A 19,661-nucleotide genomic window follows, 5' to 3' on the forward strand; every position below is an offset into this window, starting at 1 on the left:
GAGCGTCCCCAGAGTGCCAAGATGCTTGTGCACATCACTGGATCGAGATGGGGCTCAGGTAAGTATTGGAGGGGGGCTGCTGCACACATGTTATCTTTTTTACCTTCATACATAGAAACCTTGAGCCTTTAGAAACACTAACACAGGAATCAATTAGTCCAAAAGAGTACCACATTCATTTGTGCCCTGACCATGAAACACCTGTAGCTACAACTATGCATATGAGCAACTCTTCAACGGTCATCATTGATGCATATGTGGTGCAGCAAGAAAAAAAAGTAATAAAGTACAAAATCCAATACTTTAATGAAAGAAAAAAGAAATACAGCTTGGATATACCAATAAAACTGATATGGCCTGGCTGTGTCTTGTTTCATCATTTCAACAAGCAGAATGACACATCTTTGCATTCTATCAGCCATCAATAATCCTGAGTACAATGTGCAGATCCATTAATAGACATAAAACATATGCAATATGAAATGTCTTGTGGCTGCTCGTGTCCGGCACGAGCCTCTGAAGATATAAAACAGTACAGAACAGTCCCGAGTATGTTGCTTGTTTTTGCAGAACGTCTTCCACAAAATCTTGACCTGGTCACATTAACATGTTGCTATTTACAAATGCCCAAAGTCAATTTAAGGCTGTGTAATCTTGGAGGAAGGGGGATGGGATATCAAGCAAGACCTAATATAGGTCAATATAATGACTTTACTTACATATACAATGTAGCCATGAAAGATTGCTCTGGTGTAATGTTTACAAACTTAATAAGGCAGTGTCTGAAGCTATGGAGTGGAGTACCCCAAAGAAGCCTGATTTTTGCCCAATTTTTAAAGAAAAAAAAAAAAAAAAAAATTATGACAGGTTGTGTGGGTTACTACACCTTCCCTTTAAAGGGCAAATTCAAACAAAAATCCTTTGAACAGATGCTAAAGGAGTTAACTCACAGGCCATGTTCTTTGTGTACTCCAGTGTCGAGATCCCCTTGCCTGCAGTCTTGTTCTGCTACCCCTGCTCTGGAGGCCAATGCCCACAACAGCAAGAGGATTCATCATTTCTACAGCATTTCAGATGTATAATCATGAGAGAATTACCACTTTAAATGACAGAAAAGGTACAGATTGGACATAAAAAGGTAAGTGGCCAGTGATTTAACTCTGCCATCTACTAAAAACAGAATGCCAGTGGTTGGGTAGACTGACGACAACAATCAAAATGCTCAAGTTAAATCTACAAAGGCGGTCAGTCTGAACATCTAAATATTTAAATGGTCTGGAACAAAATTAACTTGTCTGAGTTTAATAGGTTTTTTAGTAACAAATGGGTGGGCTGTCCGGTTTCCCAATATCCAAAAGATCTGGCACTGAAACTGCTTGGATGACTCAACGCCAGAGGTCCCCTTCAGCTCTCATCTTCGGTGATGGCTGTGCCCAGAGTAATCTCGGTCATAGCTTCGGTGGCTTGTCCTTTCATAGGATCGGGAACGTTCCCTCCGTCGCTCATTATAGTAGTGGCTTTTCTTCTTGTACTTCCGAGCTTCTGGACTTTCACGTGATCGGCTATAGGAAGGGGAGGAGCTTCGGCTGCGAGATCTTCTCTTATGTGCGTTGTATTTGTAGTCGGCACTCTTTCCATACACATGTCCTTTAGAGCTTTTGTGTGCACCATAATTGTGTTTTCGTGGCGGGGAATCACTGCGACTTCGGGAAGGACTACGGGATTTTGACCCACTTGATGTAGAGTAACTTTTACTTTTCCTAAAATAGTTAAAGAGAAAAACAGTTTTACCATTAAAAATACACTTCAGGTTAAAACAAACACCAGAAACAAACTGCTAGCACAACGGTTTATGAATTCCCACCAGTCTACACCTATAGTAGTTTACAGCATATCTTGCAGATGAACAAAAAGGATGGGGAGGGGGCTTTGCCATGCATGAGGAACAAGGAAATTTGCTTTACAAGCATAGTTTGGCACTTAAAGCCATGTTTGGAAAAAAAAAAACCCGACACAACCCCTCGCCAGTCCAGCACCAGGCTCACCTGAACTGGTTCTTAGCCACCTTTGGGAAACCAGCTGCAATTCCTTAGCTGTCCTTTGTGAATAGTCCCGCAGCCTTCTGGGATCCGACGAGTCCCAAATGGTTGCAGGCAGGGGTTGAGAACTTTGTCACCCTTTGCCACAGCAATCAGACAGGGAGTGGGCATCTGTCATAACCAGGTACCCACTGCCCAAAGAGTGCAAGAAACAGGAGTGTAACTCACATTTTTGCAGTTTTTCATGACAAAAAAACGACACTTGGACTCATGTACCCAGTGCAAAAAGACAGCAATATTTTGCTAGTGCACACTACCCACAGCAAGGTAAATCCACTCAAGACCATCAGCTGCAAGAGTAACTTCATTACCAGGGCTCATGCCCATAAAAATTTCACTGGAGAGGGACCATCAGAAGAATAAATCACTTTGTCCCTCCGCAGGCAGGTGACAGTTTGAGGCTGGGTTTACACCTATGTAATCCGATTCGGGCAATCGCATTGAGCTTTGCAAAACGGTTTGGGGTGTCAACATCGACACCCCCTGCGCTTCGATTTCAATGTGCTGTGGGAAACAGGATTGGCTGGCGAAAATGATAAAAACGAGGAGAGAATATATATATATATATATATATATATATATATATATATATATATATATATATATATCTTTTACACCGAGCACGATAGTTAAGCTCCTTAAACATACTGAAACAATCATGAATACTTCAGCCCATTAAATGTAATGTGGAGATTAGTCTACAAAGCAGATGTTACAAAGCATCGCTTTTTATAAATTCAGACACTCAACATACCTTCTTTTTGGAGACCCCGATCGAGATTTGGATCGGGAAAAGCTCTTATCTCTGCTTCTACTGCCGCTTCTGCTGTCCCTCCCTTTAACAATGCTGAAGTTAAAAATAAAAAAAAAATAAAAAAAAAAACAGCTTTAGCAGGGTATACTCCTAAGCGAATCCTGGGCATCAGCTGACCATACTGCAGTGTATACAGACAGAGGTTTATGTTTAGTACACAACTGCGTTTTGCAACTGGAAAGTTTAGCTCCCATATATGCAATATATATATATATATATATATATATATATATATATATATATATATATATATATATATATATATATATATATATATATATATATATATATATATATATATATATATATATATATATATATATAAAAAAAAAATACCAACTCCCACAACACATTAACAAATTATATGCTCAGCTTTAAGCTACCAAGCCTACCACTTCAGCCCCGGAAGGATTTACCTCCTTAATGACCAGGCCATTTTTTGCCATGTGGCACTTTGACAATTGCAGTCATTCAACGTAAACAAAAATGTATGTGTCCCCCCCCCAAATAGAGCCTTTCAGTGACATTTGATCACCCCTCGCTGCTATAACAGATCAAAAAAACTTTAATCAGTTTAGGCCAATATGTATTCTGCTACTTTTACCAAAAATATCGCAATGAGCATATATTGATTGGTTTGCGCAAAAGTTCTAGCGTTTACAAGCTAGAGAAAAATTCAAGGACTTCGGTTTTACTAGCAATGGCGGGGGGCTTCGATTATTAGCAAGACTGCGGTGACCAAATCTGACCCCTACGTTTTTGGTGCTTGGTGCCCCCAATACAGTGATCAGTGATATAAAAATGCACCGATTACTGTATAAGTGGCACTGGCAGGGAAGTGGTTAACACCAGCGGTGATCAAAGGGTGTTACCCAAGGCGGGGGGGGGGGGGGGATCATCAATGACTGCTGACTCTGAGTAGAGCGAGATCACTGTTCCTGATCACTAGGAACAGCAGATTGCTCTTCTCCCGTGTCAGAATGGGGATCTGCCTTATTTACATAGGCAGAGCCCCGTTCTGCCTCTTCACCACAATCACAGTAACACATGCACAGACCGAGATACAGGTAAGTGGTGGTCTATGCAGACTCACCGCAGTAAATATGCGGAAGGTGGTCGGCAAATTGTCAATTCATTCTCTACATTAAGGGAAAAACCTCCAGTGAGCAACGCAACTTGCTGGAGTTAACTTCAATCCAGCACTGTCCCAAAGAAAGCAGCAGCTCTCGGTGCTCTCCCTCACAGGACAGATTAATAGCAGCAGGAGCCATTGCCTTCTGCTGTCAATTGTGAGGAAGAGGTAGGGGTGTCTGTAGAAAAAGGCAGCAAAGTTCAGGATCAAGCCTGCAGGTGTACCACAAAAGAAAGCAGCTTCCTATGGCTGCACACTGAAAAGAGGACTGGGGCTGTTTTGTGCAAAACTGAATGAAGCAGGCAAGTAAAACTTGTTTATCACAAACAAAATTATATACAAGTTCTATTAAAATAAAAACATTTTTGGTGGTCTTTTACTCCAAGGACTGGCCACAAAGTGGCATACGCAATAATTGTCTAACACTTACCCATTAACAGGACTTGCAGAAGTAGACTTTTTTGATCCACTTTCCAATTTCCTTTTGGCATTTTTCAGTGCATGCATTGCAATAGGTGAAGGCTTGCTTCCCTTTCCATCTTTTGGAGAGTCTGCAAGACACAACTATTAGTTTTGTTCAGGAAAGCAGAAACCTGCAGCAAGACAGAAGTGGAACACTACATACCAGTTTTTGCATTTGGTGAGAATTCCGGACCATTGTCAAGCCTTGGTGTTCCTTCAGGAAGTAATCCTTTTGCCTTGGCCTTAGCTTCTTCAATCTGTATCTTCCGTTTTTCCACTTTACTCTCCAAGACAGTCAAGTCTGCCTAAAAAAACAAAAAAAATTAGAAAGCTGTACAAGCTAGAAGTATCCACAGGGTTGAACACAAGCAGGAAAATAGTAAGGCAAATACCTTTTTGCGGCTGTACAGCTTTAAAATCTGAACACATATCTCACGAATGTCTTGCTCCGTCGCACCAAAAAGGAGGAACCAGTGTGGACGATTTGGGAGACCGATCTACAGAGAATGGTTAAACTTTAGTTTAGATACACAGCAACACTCTAGGGAGGGAAAAAAATAAAACGAAAAGCCACCAATGAGCATACTGACCTCTAGTGTCCTTGCAGCCAAATAGATACAAGCACAAGCAATTGTCTCCGGGTTGAATCTCACAAATACATCTGTGCGAAGGCTGTCATTCATGTAGTTCCTGAAATTATAAAAAAGGAAGAATTGCACACTTATGACTGCGCTAAAACTACCGGTATACTTCAGTGTTGCTAATCTAGCATGTGTTTGGGTGCCCAGTCTCAGATACAGGGAGCACAAAGTTGAACTGTGAAGGATGGAGAGCCTATTATAACCTAGGTGTGTTTACGCATACATAACATTGTTAAATTTTAAAAAAAAAGGTGCAGCACTGCCTTTAGAACCAGAAAGTCTGCTTATGAATGTCCATTCTGAGGTCCAGATCCTATAGATGAAACCGTCCATTGGCAGAATCCAGACATAGGCGTGTCAATTATGGAATCCACTTGTATGGCAGAACTGGAAGATGTCCATGTATGGTTCAGGATCAAATATATTCCAAGGAAAAGCAATAATTGAGGACGTGCTGCAAAATACTGTAAAAATTCTAAACCGGTTAGATTGAGGCTTAAAGCACAACTACTGCCAGGCTATAGACATTTAAAAACATTTTATTAAGCAGTAAGTAAGCTTTAAAACAAGTCTTCACTAACCTCTATAGCAACACTAGAGTAATTGACCATCAAAGTTCTAAAATTAAAGTCATCTCAGCATTCTACTAACCCGACCACCTTCACTATAATTACATCAGATATTAGATGACCTGCAGGCTGTCAAGTCACTGCTAGATGGTGTGGTGGAGCAACGCCTGCAACTAATAGACTATGTGTACAAGTGATTTTGCTGTAAACGAGGATTAACAGTACCAGCAAGTACAGGTCTATGAGGGCTTGCTGTAGAGCTTATTTACAGTTGCTTTAGAAAATGTCCATAGCTTGACCACAGGTTCTCTTTAAAGTAAACATGTACTGAAAATTTGGTAGACCGATTAGCACAACAGACCAATTTACTGAAGAATGCCAGAAACATTCATCTTATGTACACCTTTCCTTTAAACAGAACCCAAAAAGGTACTAAAGCCACATATCAGAACACAGTTAAATGTAAAGTTCTGCCTAAACAGCATTTATATTTGATTCGGCAGACATTACAAAAGATGAAATGTTATATTTTTGCATTTGTGTGGCCAGCATAAGACATTACATTTCAAATAAATTATGCTTAAAGGGCTATTCTCACAAAAATAATGCATTTCTAGGGACAAAAATGGTTTGTTTTACTCTCCCACCCATGCCATTGTATTTCTCCACATGCAGATTAAGCCGTCTAGCAAAAAGGCACAGAACGGTTATTAAAATGGTAATTTTATTATTCACATGGCTTTTAAGTAGGTCTTAAAGTGAGCAGGGACTGTGCGACATTGGCCACCCTATGTAAAGCTGCAGACAAGCAGAATGCAACTGCCAAGTGCCAAAGACATGCATTGGTCTTAATATACCTGTGAAATCCCTTTTAGTACCAAGCCCAGAGGCTGAACATATGTACTCTCCCTGAAAATGGAAAGATTATGCATCAGCCCCGCTGCCAACTCCACCACTGTCATACTAGAATGTCTATGGGTAGTAAGGGATCTGGCATTACCGCTAAATGATATTCTGTGGAGGTTATCAGGAAGGGCCAGGACTTCATTTCAACTCAGGAAGATGAGGTCCCAGGCAATACCTAAATCCAGGGAGGCTTTTCAGGGACATAAAGATCAACTGGAAAATTAAGTCCTTGCACTTTTAATCAAAAATATAATACAAGGAATTTTAATGTTTTACACACACTAGTCTCCCTTTTGCTAGGGTGCTTTGTCTACATGAACATGGAGAAAGAATAATGGCACCTGGGAAAAAAGAAAAAAAAATTGAATACTTGTACTGGCTCTGCACAGTAGAATAAGGCATTTCATGTGGTCCTTTAAAGGTTGCCCCAAACCAATGTTAAGGAATTTAGCCAAGAGATTAAATTGGTGGCTTGAATCCCCCATGGTCTTAAAGTTTTGTCCTGCATTAACAAATTTAAAATAAATAGCTGACTTTAAATAGCTAGCACATTTATCTCACCACCATGAGTTATTCCCCAGTTTGGGCTGACATTCTTTAACGGAAAATCATAAGTAATCATACTAGCTACTGAACAGAAATGCAATATTGTGCAATATCTATAATTAGAGAAACACTAGATAAAAAACAGAACAAAAAGGCAGTTTAAATGTCATTGTAAGAACAAGCATGAAAGAGAAAGAAAACCATGAGGAGCGATGAGCCCAGGTACTTCGCTGTAGATATACCACCTGACCAGAGGCAGCCTTCTTTCTGGGGAACCTGGTTGGGACTGACTGAAGACGGCAGCTATCCCTGCACCAAAGCGCTTGGACAGCAGAGGAGAAGTCTTAGTCACTTACCCTCAGAGGCTAGCCTTTGATCAAAAGAGTACAGAAAACACAAAGTTAAAACAGGCTCTCCATCCATTTAGCACAAAAAGTACCAGACAGTTCAATCAAATATTCCCCACCACCCTACCCCAATTATTAGCAATAAGACAACATAACACAAGCAATATAACAGACCATTACAACTAGGTAGTCTGCAGTTATATACAATGCACAAAAATGTACCTTAAAATACTCAAAAAAGAAAGAAAATAAAACAAAAAACAAAGACCCATGTGATACCTGTGCTAAGAAGCAATTTATGACTAAAGAGATCACCTTGCCCACTTAGGACAAAGACTGTGCAAAGCCCGCCCTGACCATTTTGTACACAGGGTATTCTGGTTGGGCTTTATGTCTACAGTCACTTTGTCCTGATTAGGCAAATAAACGCAGCCTGCTAGTGTTTAGATGTGGTAGCTGCACTTTCACGAGTTTTCGCCTTGTCATCCTGCCAACACTTCCTGACGTAGGGTGACATCGCTGACTGCACTGCATCTATGGAGCAGTGTTTTCACCCTAGCACAAGAAACTGCACAGGAAACAAGGACATGGAAATTCTGCCAGATTCAACTGGTATTTCTGTACTTGTAGAAAATGTACTTAGCCTGAAAAAGAAATGCAGCCACAACATTCTAGGACTGGTAAGCTACAATATATTACATGTTTGATCCTGGATCTAGACACTTTAAACTTAATGACAAATTCACCTTAAAGCGGAGTTCCTACTAATTTTATTTTGGATAGTTTTTAGAATACCATTATTTAAAACACTCACGTATTGTGGATCGATTCCCGCTCGATTGACGATTTCCGATTGGATATATATTCTTCTATCCCTGGCATGTTCCATTTTGCTTGTGGGCATGTGAAGCCCACAAGCACCATCTTCTGGGTTTCAGTGCAACTGAGCGACCAGCATGCATCGCCCGTTCTCACATATGCACAGTATATACAGCTCGCATCGCTTACACTTCCGATGTTGCCATCACAACAGGCGTCCTCATCGGAAGTGCCCACCCCGTTGTGATGGCAACCATGATAAACCTATGAAATATCGGGATTCTAGCCCTCGTCGCTGCCCAGTGACTCCTGGGAAATGATGATCAGTGCCATGGAGGGGAAGGGGGCAGATTACAGACCCCATAGCAACAGCCCTGAACAAGCATGTAAATTTTATTTTTTTCCCAGTTGATTAACATAAAAGTAAATTTTGTGGGTGGAACTCCGCTTTAATAAACCAGTTCAGGTCACTGGGTTTCCTACATACATTTGTTACTGTCTATAGGTCAACGCAAAAGGACAGTTATAACCCAACGTAAAAGCAGTTTCTTACAAGAGAGACTGGAGAGGACTAACGTTTATTGGCTCCAAGGGGCAAGTAGCTCCAGGCATTTGTAAGAAACTGCCGAGATATCAAGGCTGTAATCAGTAATGTTGGATGACAGTATATTAAAATCTGAACACTTTGGGGGTTTTTACTTGCTATTCAAAAGCCATGAGCTGAGTCTTGAATAGGTGCCAACACTGGCAGGAGCACACTTAATATCTCTCCCTGCTCTTCTCTCCAAATATGGCAAAGCTGAAGCGCTTCTCAATCAGATCTTCTAAGCCAACAGCTGCAATCAAGTGAACCGTTAATGCCTTTGGGGCCAATAGGGTGTGCGAAGCACTGCTAAGCAATGCCCTACGTATCCCGCAAGCCATGAAAAAGGTTAACTGTACAGCTAAAAGGTTTGATAGATACATGAGAACAAGTAACTCACCATGATGTCTGGACAAGATGCTTATTGCGTTCAGACTCCAATACTTGCAGATACATCACTATAATCTAGAAATGATTTTTAGAAGATTAGATGGCAAGCTTAGACAAATCAAAGAACAGATTCACAGAACATTCCTTAGACTCACTTTGTGAGGGTGCTTCACATGGACACAAAAACCCAGTTCTTTTAGGATCCGTCTTTCAGCTTTAATAATTTGGTTCTTTAGGTTCACATAGTCCTGATCCAACACCATTGGCGATGGTTTCCTACAGAGGAAAGTAAACATATCAAGCCTCTGCAGTAACCAGATTCAATAACAGTGTAGTAAGAACTAAGGGAATGGTCAAAAGTACCCTTTTGGAAACCTCTGCTCAGTAAATCTATAAAATGGCAATTTATTGACAGTGTCAAACATGCAAAAACAACCCTGGATTGGCAATAGTTCCTGGAGGGAATTTTTACCTGCACACAAGACAGTGCAGTTTTTATATAAAGCAGTTACAACAGGATTATTAGTCTCAAGAATACCACCAGTTTGACTTTCAGACCAATCGTCTACTATCTGAGCGGCTGACGTTTAGAAGGGGAGAGGGAAAAATAAAATAAAAAATACAGCCCACAATACTGAACAGGTTTGGGATTCAACTTGGTCATATACAATAAATCAATAAGGGCAACTTGTTTACTGCACTATCCAGTATGCTTTTGAAAGATTTCATGAGATACTAGAGTATATGCTGAATAAAATAGCAAGGATTAAAATGTATAAAGTCCAATCTACTGCTATACGCATAGTTCGAATTCTGACAGCGCTCCAGCATAAATGTTTGAGGATGTGCATTTCCCCCTCACCCCCCCATTTTAATCCAGTGTCGTGTCCATCTGCAGCTCTCCCATTTTCTCCGAGAGCTGAGAGCAGTGGGAGTCATTGGCTCACACTGCCGTTAATTTATGTGTGGAGGTAGCCGTCTGCCCATAGACTAAGGCAGTGCAGCTCAGAATCAAGCCGACAGATGTGCCACAATAGAAAACCACTTCCTAGGGCGGCACACCAAAAGGGGAGGAATCAGAAGTGCCTATGGTGGACCCCAGAAGAGGTACATGTTTATATCATGTTTGTTATAAGAACAAAAGCCACACACACACAGTAAAGTCTATGTTGTGCAGCCAACCTGAGCAAAAGAACTTACTGTCTATCTCTCAACTGGCGAAGTCTCTGAAACACATTAATCACATCCCTGATGCGCCTTGGTGCCTCCTCAATCTTGGAAGCCAAGTGGAGACAGGCCATTGAGACATGCTAAAAAAAAAAAAAAAAAGAAATTAAAATTAAAAATTAAAAGCAGTTCTACACAACCATTGTCATTTGCCTATAGAAAGCTGCAACATGTAAACTGAAACCATATACAGTAAACCTTGGATTGCGAGCATAATTTGTTCGGGAAGCATGCTTGTAATCCAAAAACACTTGTATATCAAAGCCAATTTTCCCATAAGAAATAATGGAAACTCAAATGATTCGTTCCACAACCATTGATTCACGAGTCCTTGAGTTTATAGTACCTATATAAAGATTATAGTAATATGATAAGTTGTGCAACCATAAAAATGTCCATCCACAAATGGCAGCCTCTCCAAGTGGATTAGAAACAAAATCCAGCAGGAGCTACAGAGTATAAAAGAGAATAGAGGCACCTCTAAGTGTAGCAATATGGTTACATTTTAAGAAGGTACAACATTTAGCAACTCACATGGTTGATTAAAAGAGGCAAATCCAAGTATGCAGGCAACCGGGGTAAAGCTGTCCACATAGACTGTCCTCACCGCCATCAGTCTGCAATCGTGACCGGGAAGACTACCCTGCAGTAGAGCAATCTGAAAGCGAGGCTTGAACCACTTGTGGAAGGGACGACATCAATGGCGGTGAGGAGAATGGTCTATGTGCTTTACCCCAGATGCCTGCATACTTAGATGTGGCTGTTTTAATCAACCATGCCAGTTACTAAATGTTGTACCTTCATTCAATGTAATGATATTGCTACACCTAGAGGTGTTTTTTCCATTTTATACTCTGGTGACATGACACTACTATTATATCAAGACATTGCTTGAATATAAAGTAATATATATAATCTTGCAAAACGCTCTCAAACCAAGGTTTTACTGTACGACTGTTAGAGATGCGCCGCAATGACTGCCACAAAAACATTTTGGCCAAAATTTGTGTTGTCCGCATTCGACCAATAAGGTGCCCGAATACACATGATTTTGACTTGATTTTACTGTGCTTATGGTGTGTTTTTCAGAGGTCATGGGACTCTGCATCAAAATGTAACAACGGGTGCGCTGAGGCTGCGTTTAATGCATTTTAAATGGATTGCTTTAACTGACCAAAAATGCAGCAAGCAGGATTTTTAACCCCACGGGAGCCCAACGGACCAGTGTGCAGCCATACATAGAATTAAAAGGGATACATTTTTCTTGAGCTTTTATTGCGTTAAAGGTGCCAATAATGGATATATTCATTTAAATTGATATTAAATGAATCAGGGCTCAAAATTTCAAGTCTATTCTAATGGCTGAAGGTGCTGGATAAAGCAGATGTCTGGTTGCCCTTACCTCCATGGAATGCTTCACAAAGGATTTATTGTAGAAGAACCGTTGAAACAATACTTGTCCTGTAGCCATTGCCACCTGGGAAAAGATCAAAGTAGTATGAATTATTGTTCATGCACAATTTTAGTCACCTTGAAAATAAAAAGGGAATACTTTTAAAAAACAGTGAATAACCTTCACTGGTGCTGAATTGGTGTATTATAGCATTCACCATGAAGATCTACAGTCAAAGTTTGCAAACGTTCATATCAATGTCTTTACTGTATAAATATGCCCTTTAGCGTTAAAGTCTGACAATTTCAATAACCATTTAGGGTCAAATGCATTTAGCTGTGACGCGGAGTATGCTTAACGTTCACTGGCTTGTGGATGCTTGTTTGTACGTGGGGGTTCCTACACTTTAACAAAACATTCTGGTTATCCGCAAGTGTTTTACCCACAAAGGTCTGCTCTCAAACGCAACTCAAAAACTAGAGTACAAGTAAAACAGTCTTTCAAGGTGCAAAGTATAGTATATAAACTGAAAACATTAACGTGACTATGAAGTAGAGCAATTAGCACACCTAGGCAGCAGCCCTAACGTTACTATGAAGTCAAGGAGAGCAATTAGCACACCTAGGCAGCAGCCACGGCCATGTGACAACCGGTTTCCTGAGGTTGTAAGGAAACCAAGGGGAGGGACCAAATGAGTCAGTACTGGGAATGTGACAAACTGTATGTTCCGTTCTGCAGCCTAGTATCGGTTTCCCAGAAACAGAACAAAAGAGCAGCTGCTTGAGAGATGACATCATGTCCCGTGTTTAGCCATTTCTACGCATCACTAGCAGTCTGATCCAATCACTTTCTGAAAGGTTGTGCAAGACTGCCAATTACCCAATTTAAATCATAAAAACCATGCAATGTTTTATACAATTCGCAAAAACTGTTCTATAAAAAGCATCCTATTGACTTTGAATAGACCTTAATCACCTGAATAAAGGTTTCATATACAAAATACAAGAAATGTAAAATCATGCCAGCATGATAGCGAGTAGAGAAAACCTTTACCAGTAAAGTACAGAATAACCAGATCAAAATACAAGATTTCACCTAATAAAATAAAGAAATGAGACGCGGTTCATCGCCAAGACCTGCTTGTGTACAGCCAGGATAATGTTTACAGGAGACCATGCAGACCAGACAGATTACTACGTCTGGCTGTACTCTAAGCCTCATTACATTGTCCCTAATACTTCGGCCACCATCTCCAGGTCACAGCGCTCCACATCCCAAACGTGGACACATCTCAAGTGACTGCGTGATGATTTACTCTGCAAACAAGTGGAACATCCTGTGCAGCACCTGGCTCCAAGAGTACCATTTGTGAAATACCCTTATAATGGGCAGGTCAGCATTCGCTATACTGAATGAGAATTTGCAATATTACATCCAAGTCTACGCGTGGCAATCTGACACCAATATAGATATTTTACACACTGCTACCATAAACTATGATCTGCATATGGACAAAATCTTCTGCATTCCTGTGGGGGGCCTTTCCCAAATTCCAAGCTAAACATCCTCTCTATAGGAATGAATGGGATTCACATATAAAGAAGCCAGGGAACGATGTGTGAGTTTGCAGCAGCTGTCTCTCCCGATGGGCTGCACAGATCTGTCAGGAGCATTACAGGAAAAGAACATTCTCCATACACAATAAAAAGTAACTGTACCATCTCCTTTAGATTTACCAACACTACGCAATATGAAGGCCAACTAGACAATCCAATTACAGGGTTACCCCTACATAGGCTTTAGTAGACAACCTGGTGGGGGAAGGGGGGTGCACTGCAAGCAGGCAAGTTAAAATGCAGCCAACCACAAAAGCAAAAAAATGACAATGCAGTTTACAAGTCACCCATGCGATGACTGCATTAGTTTACATTTATATTACCTGGTAATCCTAGCAGCACACTTCCTACACTCACTCCTCCACTGAATCTATAGACCGAACCTTGACAGTCACACAAGCCAAGCTTTAAACATGTCTGCCTTTGTTCATCTCCATTACAAGATGGATTGAAGGGACTAGTAGTTTACACAAGGGAGAGATGTGTACCTTTCTGCTCAGCTCAATCACCAAGATATTGATACAGTGGAATTTAGGCCAATTCTGTATGGATCCTGTTCGTGACAACAGTCTAATGATATTCCTCTTACCTTTTAGAAATTTCCACTCACTTCCTGTTGAAACGCTGGGACAGGAAGTTGAGAAATGTGTCCAATGGGACACACATAAGTGAATTTGACAATGAAATAGAACCCTTTCATACCCAACCTAAAAACTTTTTTTTTGTCAGAAACCCAAACAGATTTGTCAAGTGCAGGCTTCATTGCCGGTCTCCCAGTGCGCATGCGCAAATCACGCAAAGCTTTCTGAATGGTCCAGTTGTCTTCTGGGGGACACGCAGGTCCCAGTAGGCAGAGGGGAAGGGAAAGGAGGCGGGCCAGGAACATGACGAGATCACTGTGCAGCATACCAGCTCCAGCCAGTGTCTCAGGTCCTGGTTGGATAAATTGATAGCATCGCAGCCATTGGCTCCCGCTGCTGTCAATCAAATCATGTGGGGGGCAGGGCCGAGTCCTGCCATCTGTCAATGGACACAGCAGAACACGGAAGCACGTCCAATGGGGCACGCGAGGAGCACGGATCTTTGCAAAACTGCACAGAGGAAGTATGACGTGTTTAATTTTAAAGAAAGAAAGAAAAAAAAAAAAAAGATGCAAAGCTTCAAAGAGTATTTAAACCCTCCCTATCCTTTACAGCTTTCTTTCGGTTTGATCTGCAACTGTTATGGTGCTGCACATGTGCTCAGTTATGATTTGGTAGTTTGACAGTTTGGTTCAGGAAACAAGCAAATGTGACAGTTCGCAATCTCAGAATTCCAGGAACTTTTTTGAAACTTAAATCAATGGGTTAGTGGCGCTATATGATTTACTGCTGTTCAGGGGCTTTGGGTTTCAGCAAAATGGCAGCCTCCAGCAAGAAGACACGAGATCAATCCTGAAGGCCATTTACAGCACACTACATTTGGTAGCATATTATTGTGGCAGGCATGTTCCTTCCTAAAAAAATGTTTTAACCACTTAAGGACCAGCCCATGTACATATACGTCCACAATATGGCACATACAGGCACATGGGCGTATAGGTACGTCCTCGCCTATTAGCGGGTGGGGGGTCCGATCGGGACCCCCCCCGCTACATGCGGAGGTCGGGTCCGCTCGGGGAGCGATCCGGGACCACGGCGCGGCTATTTGTTTATAGCCGCTCCGTCGCGATCGCTCCCCGGAGCTGAAGAACGAGGAGAGCCGTGTGTAAACACGGCTTCCCCGTCCTTCACTATGGCGGCGCATCGATCGCGTCATTCCCTTTATAGGGAAGACACGATCGATGACGTCATTCCTACAGCCACACCCCCAAACAGTTGTAAACACATACTAGGTGCACCCTAACTCCTACAGCGCCACCTGTGGTTAACTCCCAAACTGCAACTGTCATTTTCACAATAAAGAATGCAATTTAAATGCATTTTTTGCTGTGAAAATGACAATGGTCCCAAAAATGTGTCAAAATTGTCCGAAGTGTCCGCCATAATGTCGCAGTCACGAAAAAAATTGCTGATCGCCGCCATTAGTAGTAAAAAAAAAATAAAAAATAAAAATGCAATAAAACTATCCCCTATTTTGTAAACACTATAAATTTTGCGCAAACCAATCGATAAACGCTTATTGCGATTTTTTTTACTAAAAATAGGTAGAAGAATACGTATCGGCCTAAACTGAGGAAAAAAAATGTTTTTATATATGTTTTTGGGGGATATTTATTACAGCAAAAAGTAAAAAATATTGCTTTTTTTTCAAAATTGTCGCTCTATTTTTGTTTATAGCGCAAAAACTAAAAACCGCAGATGTGATCAAATACCACCAAAAGAAAGCTCTATTTGTGGGGAAAAAAGGACGCCAATTTTGTTTGGGAGCCACGTCGCACGACCGCGCAATTGTCTGTTAAAGCGACGCAGTCCCGAACTGTAAAAACACCTTGGGTCTTTAGGCTGCATATTGGTCCGGGGCTTAAGTGGTTAATGAAGTTGTTATGGGTAAAGTTGTGCTTTAAACCAAGTGGCACTAAAACTTCTCAATCAACAATAAAGCAAACATAATGTAACATACCAATTCTTAGATGTGATGGCTACATTAGTTGCACTTTCTTTTCATCTGGTGCTATCTGGCCAGCAAGTCTGTTTAAAAAAATAACCATGTGGACTGGCCACAAACTACAGTACCTGAAAATCTCTGCATGACGCTTTAACCACTTAAGGACCGCCTGCTGCACATACAAGTCGGCAGAATGGCACAAGCACGTACATGTACGTCCTCCAAGTGCCCAGCCGCACGGTCCGAAGCTCCGTGGCCGCGGGACCCGATCGCCGCTGGAGTCCCGCGATCGGTCCCCGGAGCAGAACGGGGAGAGCTGTGTGTAAACACAGCTTCACCGTTCACTGTGGCGCCGTCATTGATCGGGTGTTCCCCAATATAGGGAACCACAATCAATGACGTCACACCCCCCTACAGTTAGAAACACAGATGAGGTCACACTTAACCCCTTCAGCGCCCCCTTGTGGTTAACTCCCAAACTGCAATTGACATTTTCACAGTAAACAGTGCATTTTTTGCTGTGAAAATGACAATGGTCCCAAAAATGTGTCAAAATTGTCCGAAGTGTCCGCCATAATGTCGCAGTCATGAAAAAAAAAAATCTGATCGCCGCCATTAGTAGTAAAAAAAAACAAAAAAAAGCAATAAAACGATCCCCTACTTTGTAAACGCTATAAATTTGGCGCAAACCAATCGATAAACGCTTATTGCGATTTTGTACCAAAAATAGGTAGAAGAATACGTATCAGCCTAAACTGAGGAAAAAAATAAAGTATGTTTTTTGGGGGATATTTATTATAGCAAAAAATATTGCATTTTTTTCAAAATTGTCGGTCTATTTTTGCTTATAGCGCAAAAAATAAAAACCGCAGAGGTGATCAAATACCACCAAAAGAAATCTCTATTTGTGGGGGGGGAGACACCAATTTTGTTTGGGAGCCACGTCGTACGACCGCGCAATTGTCAGTTAAAGCGACGCAGTGCCGAACCGCAAAAACTGGCCAGGTCCTTTACCTGCCTAAAGGTCCGGGTCTTAAGTGGTTAAAGGCCTTTACAGGTTACACGTTTAGTGTTGGAGGTGTTGAGCTAGAATTATCACCTCGACGATCACGGTGATACCTCATGTGTGTGGTCTGAACGCCGTTAATATATGCTTGCACAAAATGCGTATACTTCTGTGCGTGAGCGCGGAGGGATGGATCGCTTTAAAAATCCCTCTATTTTTATACTGTACTTATTTAAAAGCGGAGTTCCAACCACAATTAGCATTTTTTAAATGTACATCCTTTCATCCTGCGTTTTTGTAATATAAATCCGGTCACTTACTATTTTACAATCCGCCGCCGATCCGCATAGATATTCAAAAAAGATCGTTTATAAAACTATATCTACACCGTTGTCATTTTGCTTGTGGGCATTGTGAAGCCCACAGGCCCTTACTTCCTGGAAGTCTTGGATGGGGAGTGATAATTGGGTAGCGCACTGCATCCTGGGAAATGAATACACACTTTTCCCAGGAGCATTAGAGGGAGATGTCAGAATCCTAGGTGGTTTAAGCCCAGGTTCACACTGGGTACGATTTGAGATGCGATTTCACATGTCAAATCGCATCTCAAAAATCTGCGGCAATGGCACTGTCCTAATCGGTGCGACGCCGCATCTGCGGCGCTGCACCGATTTCAAAAAGTAGTTCCTGTACTACTTTTTGCGATTTCAGGCCGCGATTTACATTGAACCCTGCACAGATGTCTCCTAAATCGCGGCAAAATCGCAGCCGCGAAATCGTGGTAAAATCTCGATTTTACCGCAATTTTGAATTCGCAGCAGTGTGAACCTAGCCTCAAAGGCAGATTTCGTGGGACCGCATAGCAACAGGCATTTCCAGATGAGTAAAAAAAATGTTTTTTCTCTTTTTTAGTCGTAAGCTACAGTTTAAAGCAAAATTGTTTTTTGAAGAAACTCCACTTTAGCCATTATTCCTATGGCAAGGAATGTAAACATCCCTAGCCATAGAAATAAGAACTGGTCCTCCGAGATCCAGAGGGGGTCAAAATGACGCCAAATCTCTTAAAAAAAAAAAAGTGCCTTGAGAGCCAGAAGTGACGTCAGATGTCACTCCAGTCCTATCTTAGCCTCACCTGTCTCCATGGCCAGCTAACGGCCGCATCGCTCGCGCCCGGGCTTTACCAATCCGCTAGGTAATCCCAGGAACGAGGGGCTGTCCCACCGCTTCCAAAACTGATCCTGAGAGCAAATCCGCCTACAGGACAACTTTCATCCAAAAGAGAAAAAATAGTCAATAGTAAAAATACCGGGTGAAGGCAGCTAGCAGTGTTTAATGTCAAATTACATCATTTTACTATGGGACATTCAGCAAGTGGTTAATCAGTGTGTGGCTCACATTAGTAAATAGGAAGTCTTTTAGATTTACTTTGAGTACTCCTGGTCTCCAAGGCTAAAGTGACGTCATACAGCCCAGGACTCTTCATAAAGGGAGGAGGTGTTCTCATGTAAGTACACCCCCTGCCTGAGCCAAGAGCAGATGGATTACAGAAAATACTAATACTAAATCATCTGCCCTTACTCAAGATGGCTGCAGCTAGGGGGGGGGGGGGGCAAACCAATTCTTTTATTTTGCGGTGCTCAGCTATTGTATAGAGACACTGTAATCTTTCTAATGAAGGTGAATGTAGAAGCGGTGATGTGACCCCATAGAAGAATATATGTAGTCACCGATCTATAAGCTTTCCCCATAGAGAAGAGCGGAGAGAGCCGGGCGGACAATGGCTCCCGCCATACACAATCGCTCTGCTCCTCTAGATTGCTCGATGTATGGGGAAGATAATACACAAATAAAACGTCATCTCCCCACAAAGCTCCGGTCATCTCCCAGGGAGGAGATTTATCCCCCGGCCGGGTCACTCTAGGTCAGGCTCCCGCCCTGTGTAGGCCTCAGCCTCGGTATCCGCTACATAATTCATCTCAATCCATCCCCCAGCCGCAGCCTGTGTGCCCCCCGTCCCCTCCCCTCCTCCATACCACCACCGGCACGTCCTTCCCTTACCTGAGGGAGCCGGAGGAGAATGCCGGCTGACTGGATGAGCTCGCAGCCCACACAACGGAGGTCGGTCTCGGTGTCATTGCCCAGGCCATCCAGCATGGACGCGGTGAGGGAGCACTTCTCCTCGGGGATGAGGCAATTCTCCAGAGAGATGAGCACCCCGGAGTACAGCTTGTCCCCGATCAGAATCCCCTCATTGGAAGCGGCCGCCATCTTCTCTCCTTCCTCCTCGAGTCTCCGGCACAGGGGCGCCCGCACTTCTCTTCACACAACAACCCCGCCTACCCCTTGCGGCGCAATTGGCGGGCACCGGGCTCTCCTCGACGCTGGTTGGACTTCGAATCTGTCAATCACAAGGCGACATACGTCAGGCAACGTGAGCAAACGGCCTGCAGGTACCGCCCATTTCCGGCTGGATTACTCAAACCTGGAACTTCTGATAAACAGGCGTGACGTTGTCGACCCATAGT

General features: G+C 42.3%; 2 protein-coding genes across 2 annotated transcripts; both read right to left on the reverse strand.

Annotated features, from left to right (window-relative positions):
* Positions 1-282: 282 nt before the first annotated feature.
* On the reverse strand, positions 283-7,539 carry LOC120915398 (cyclin-L2-like). The gene is made up of 7 exons (XM_040325871.1): positions 7,526-7,539; positions 5,098-5,197; positions 4,900-5,004; positions 4,671-4,812; positions 4,476-4,596; positions 2,854-2,946; positions 283-1,760 (listed from the first exon to the last, which is right to left on the reverse strand). Exons 2-7 carry the CDS (start codon positions 5,188-5,190, stop codon positions 1,412-1,414), a joined length of 903 nt encoding a protein of 300 aa, XP_040181805.1. The 5' UTR covers positions 5,191-5,197; positions 7,526-7,539; the 3' UTR covers positions 283-1,411.
* On the reverse strand, positions 5,691-19,453 carry LOC120915400 (cyclin-L2-like). The gene is made up of 6 exons (XM_040325872.1): positions 19,195-19,453; positions 11,938-12,012; positions 10,509-10,618; positions 9,464-9,584; positions 9,319-9,383; positions 5,691-7,539 (listed from the first exon to the last, which is right to left on the reverse strand). The coding sequence occupies exons 1-6, from the start codon at positions 19,402-19,404 to the stop codon at positions 7,518-7,520; spliced, it is 603 nt and encodes a 200-aa protein (XP_040181806.1). The 5' UTR covers positions 19,405-19,453; the 3' UTR covers positions 5,691-7,517.
* Positions 19,454-19,661: the final 208 nt, after the last annotated feature.

Source organism: Rana temporaria, chromosome 10 (assembly GCF_905171775.1).
Source record: "Rana temporaria chromosome 10, aRanTem1.1, whole genome shotgun sequence".
In the NCBI taxonomy this organism is placed as follows: Eukaryota; Metazoa; Chordata; class Amphibia; order Anura; family Ranidae; genus Rana; species Rana temporaria.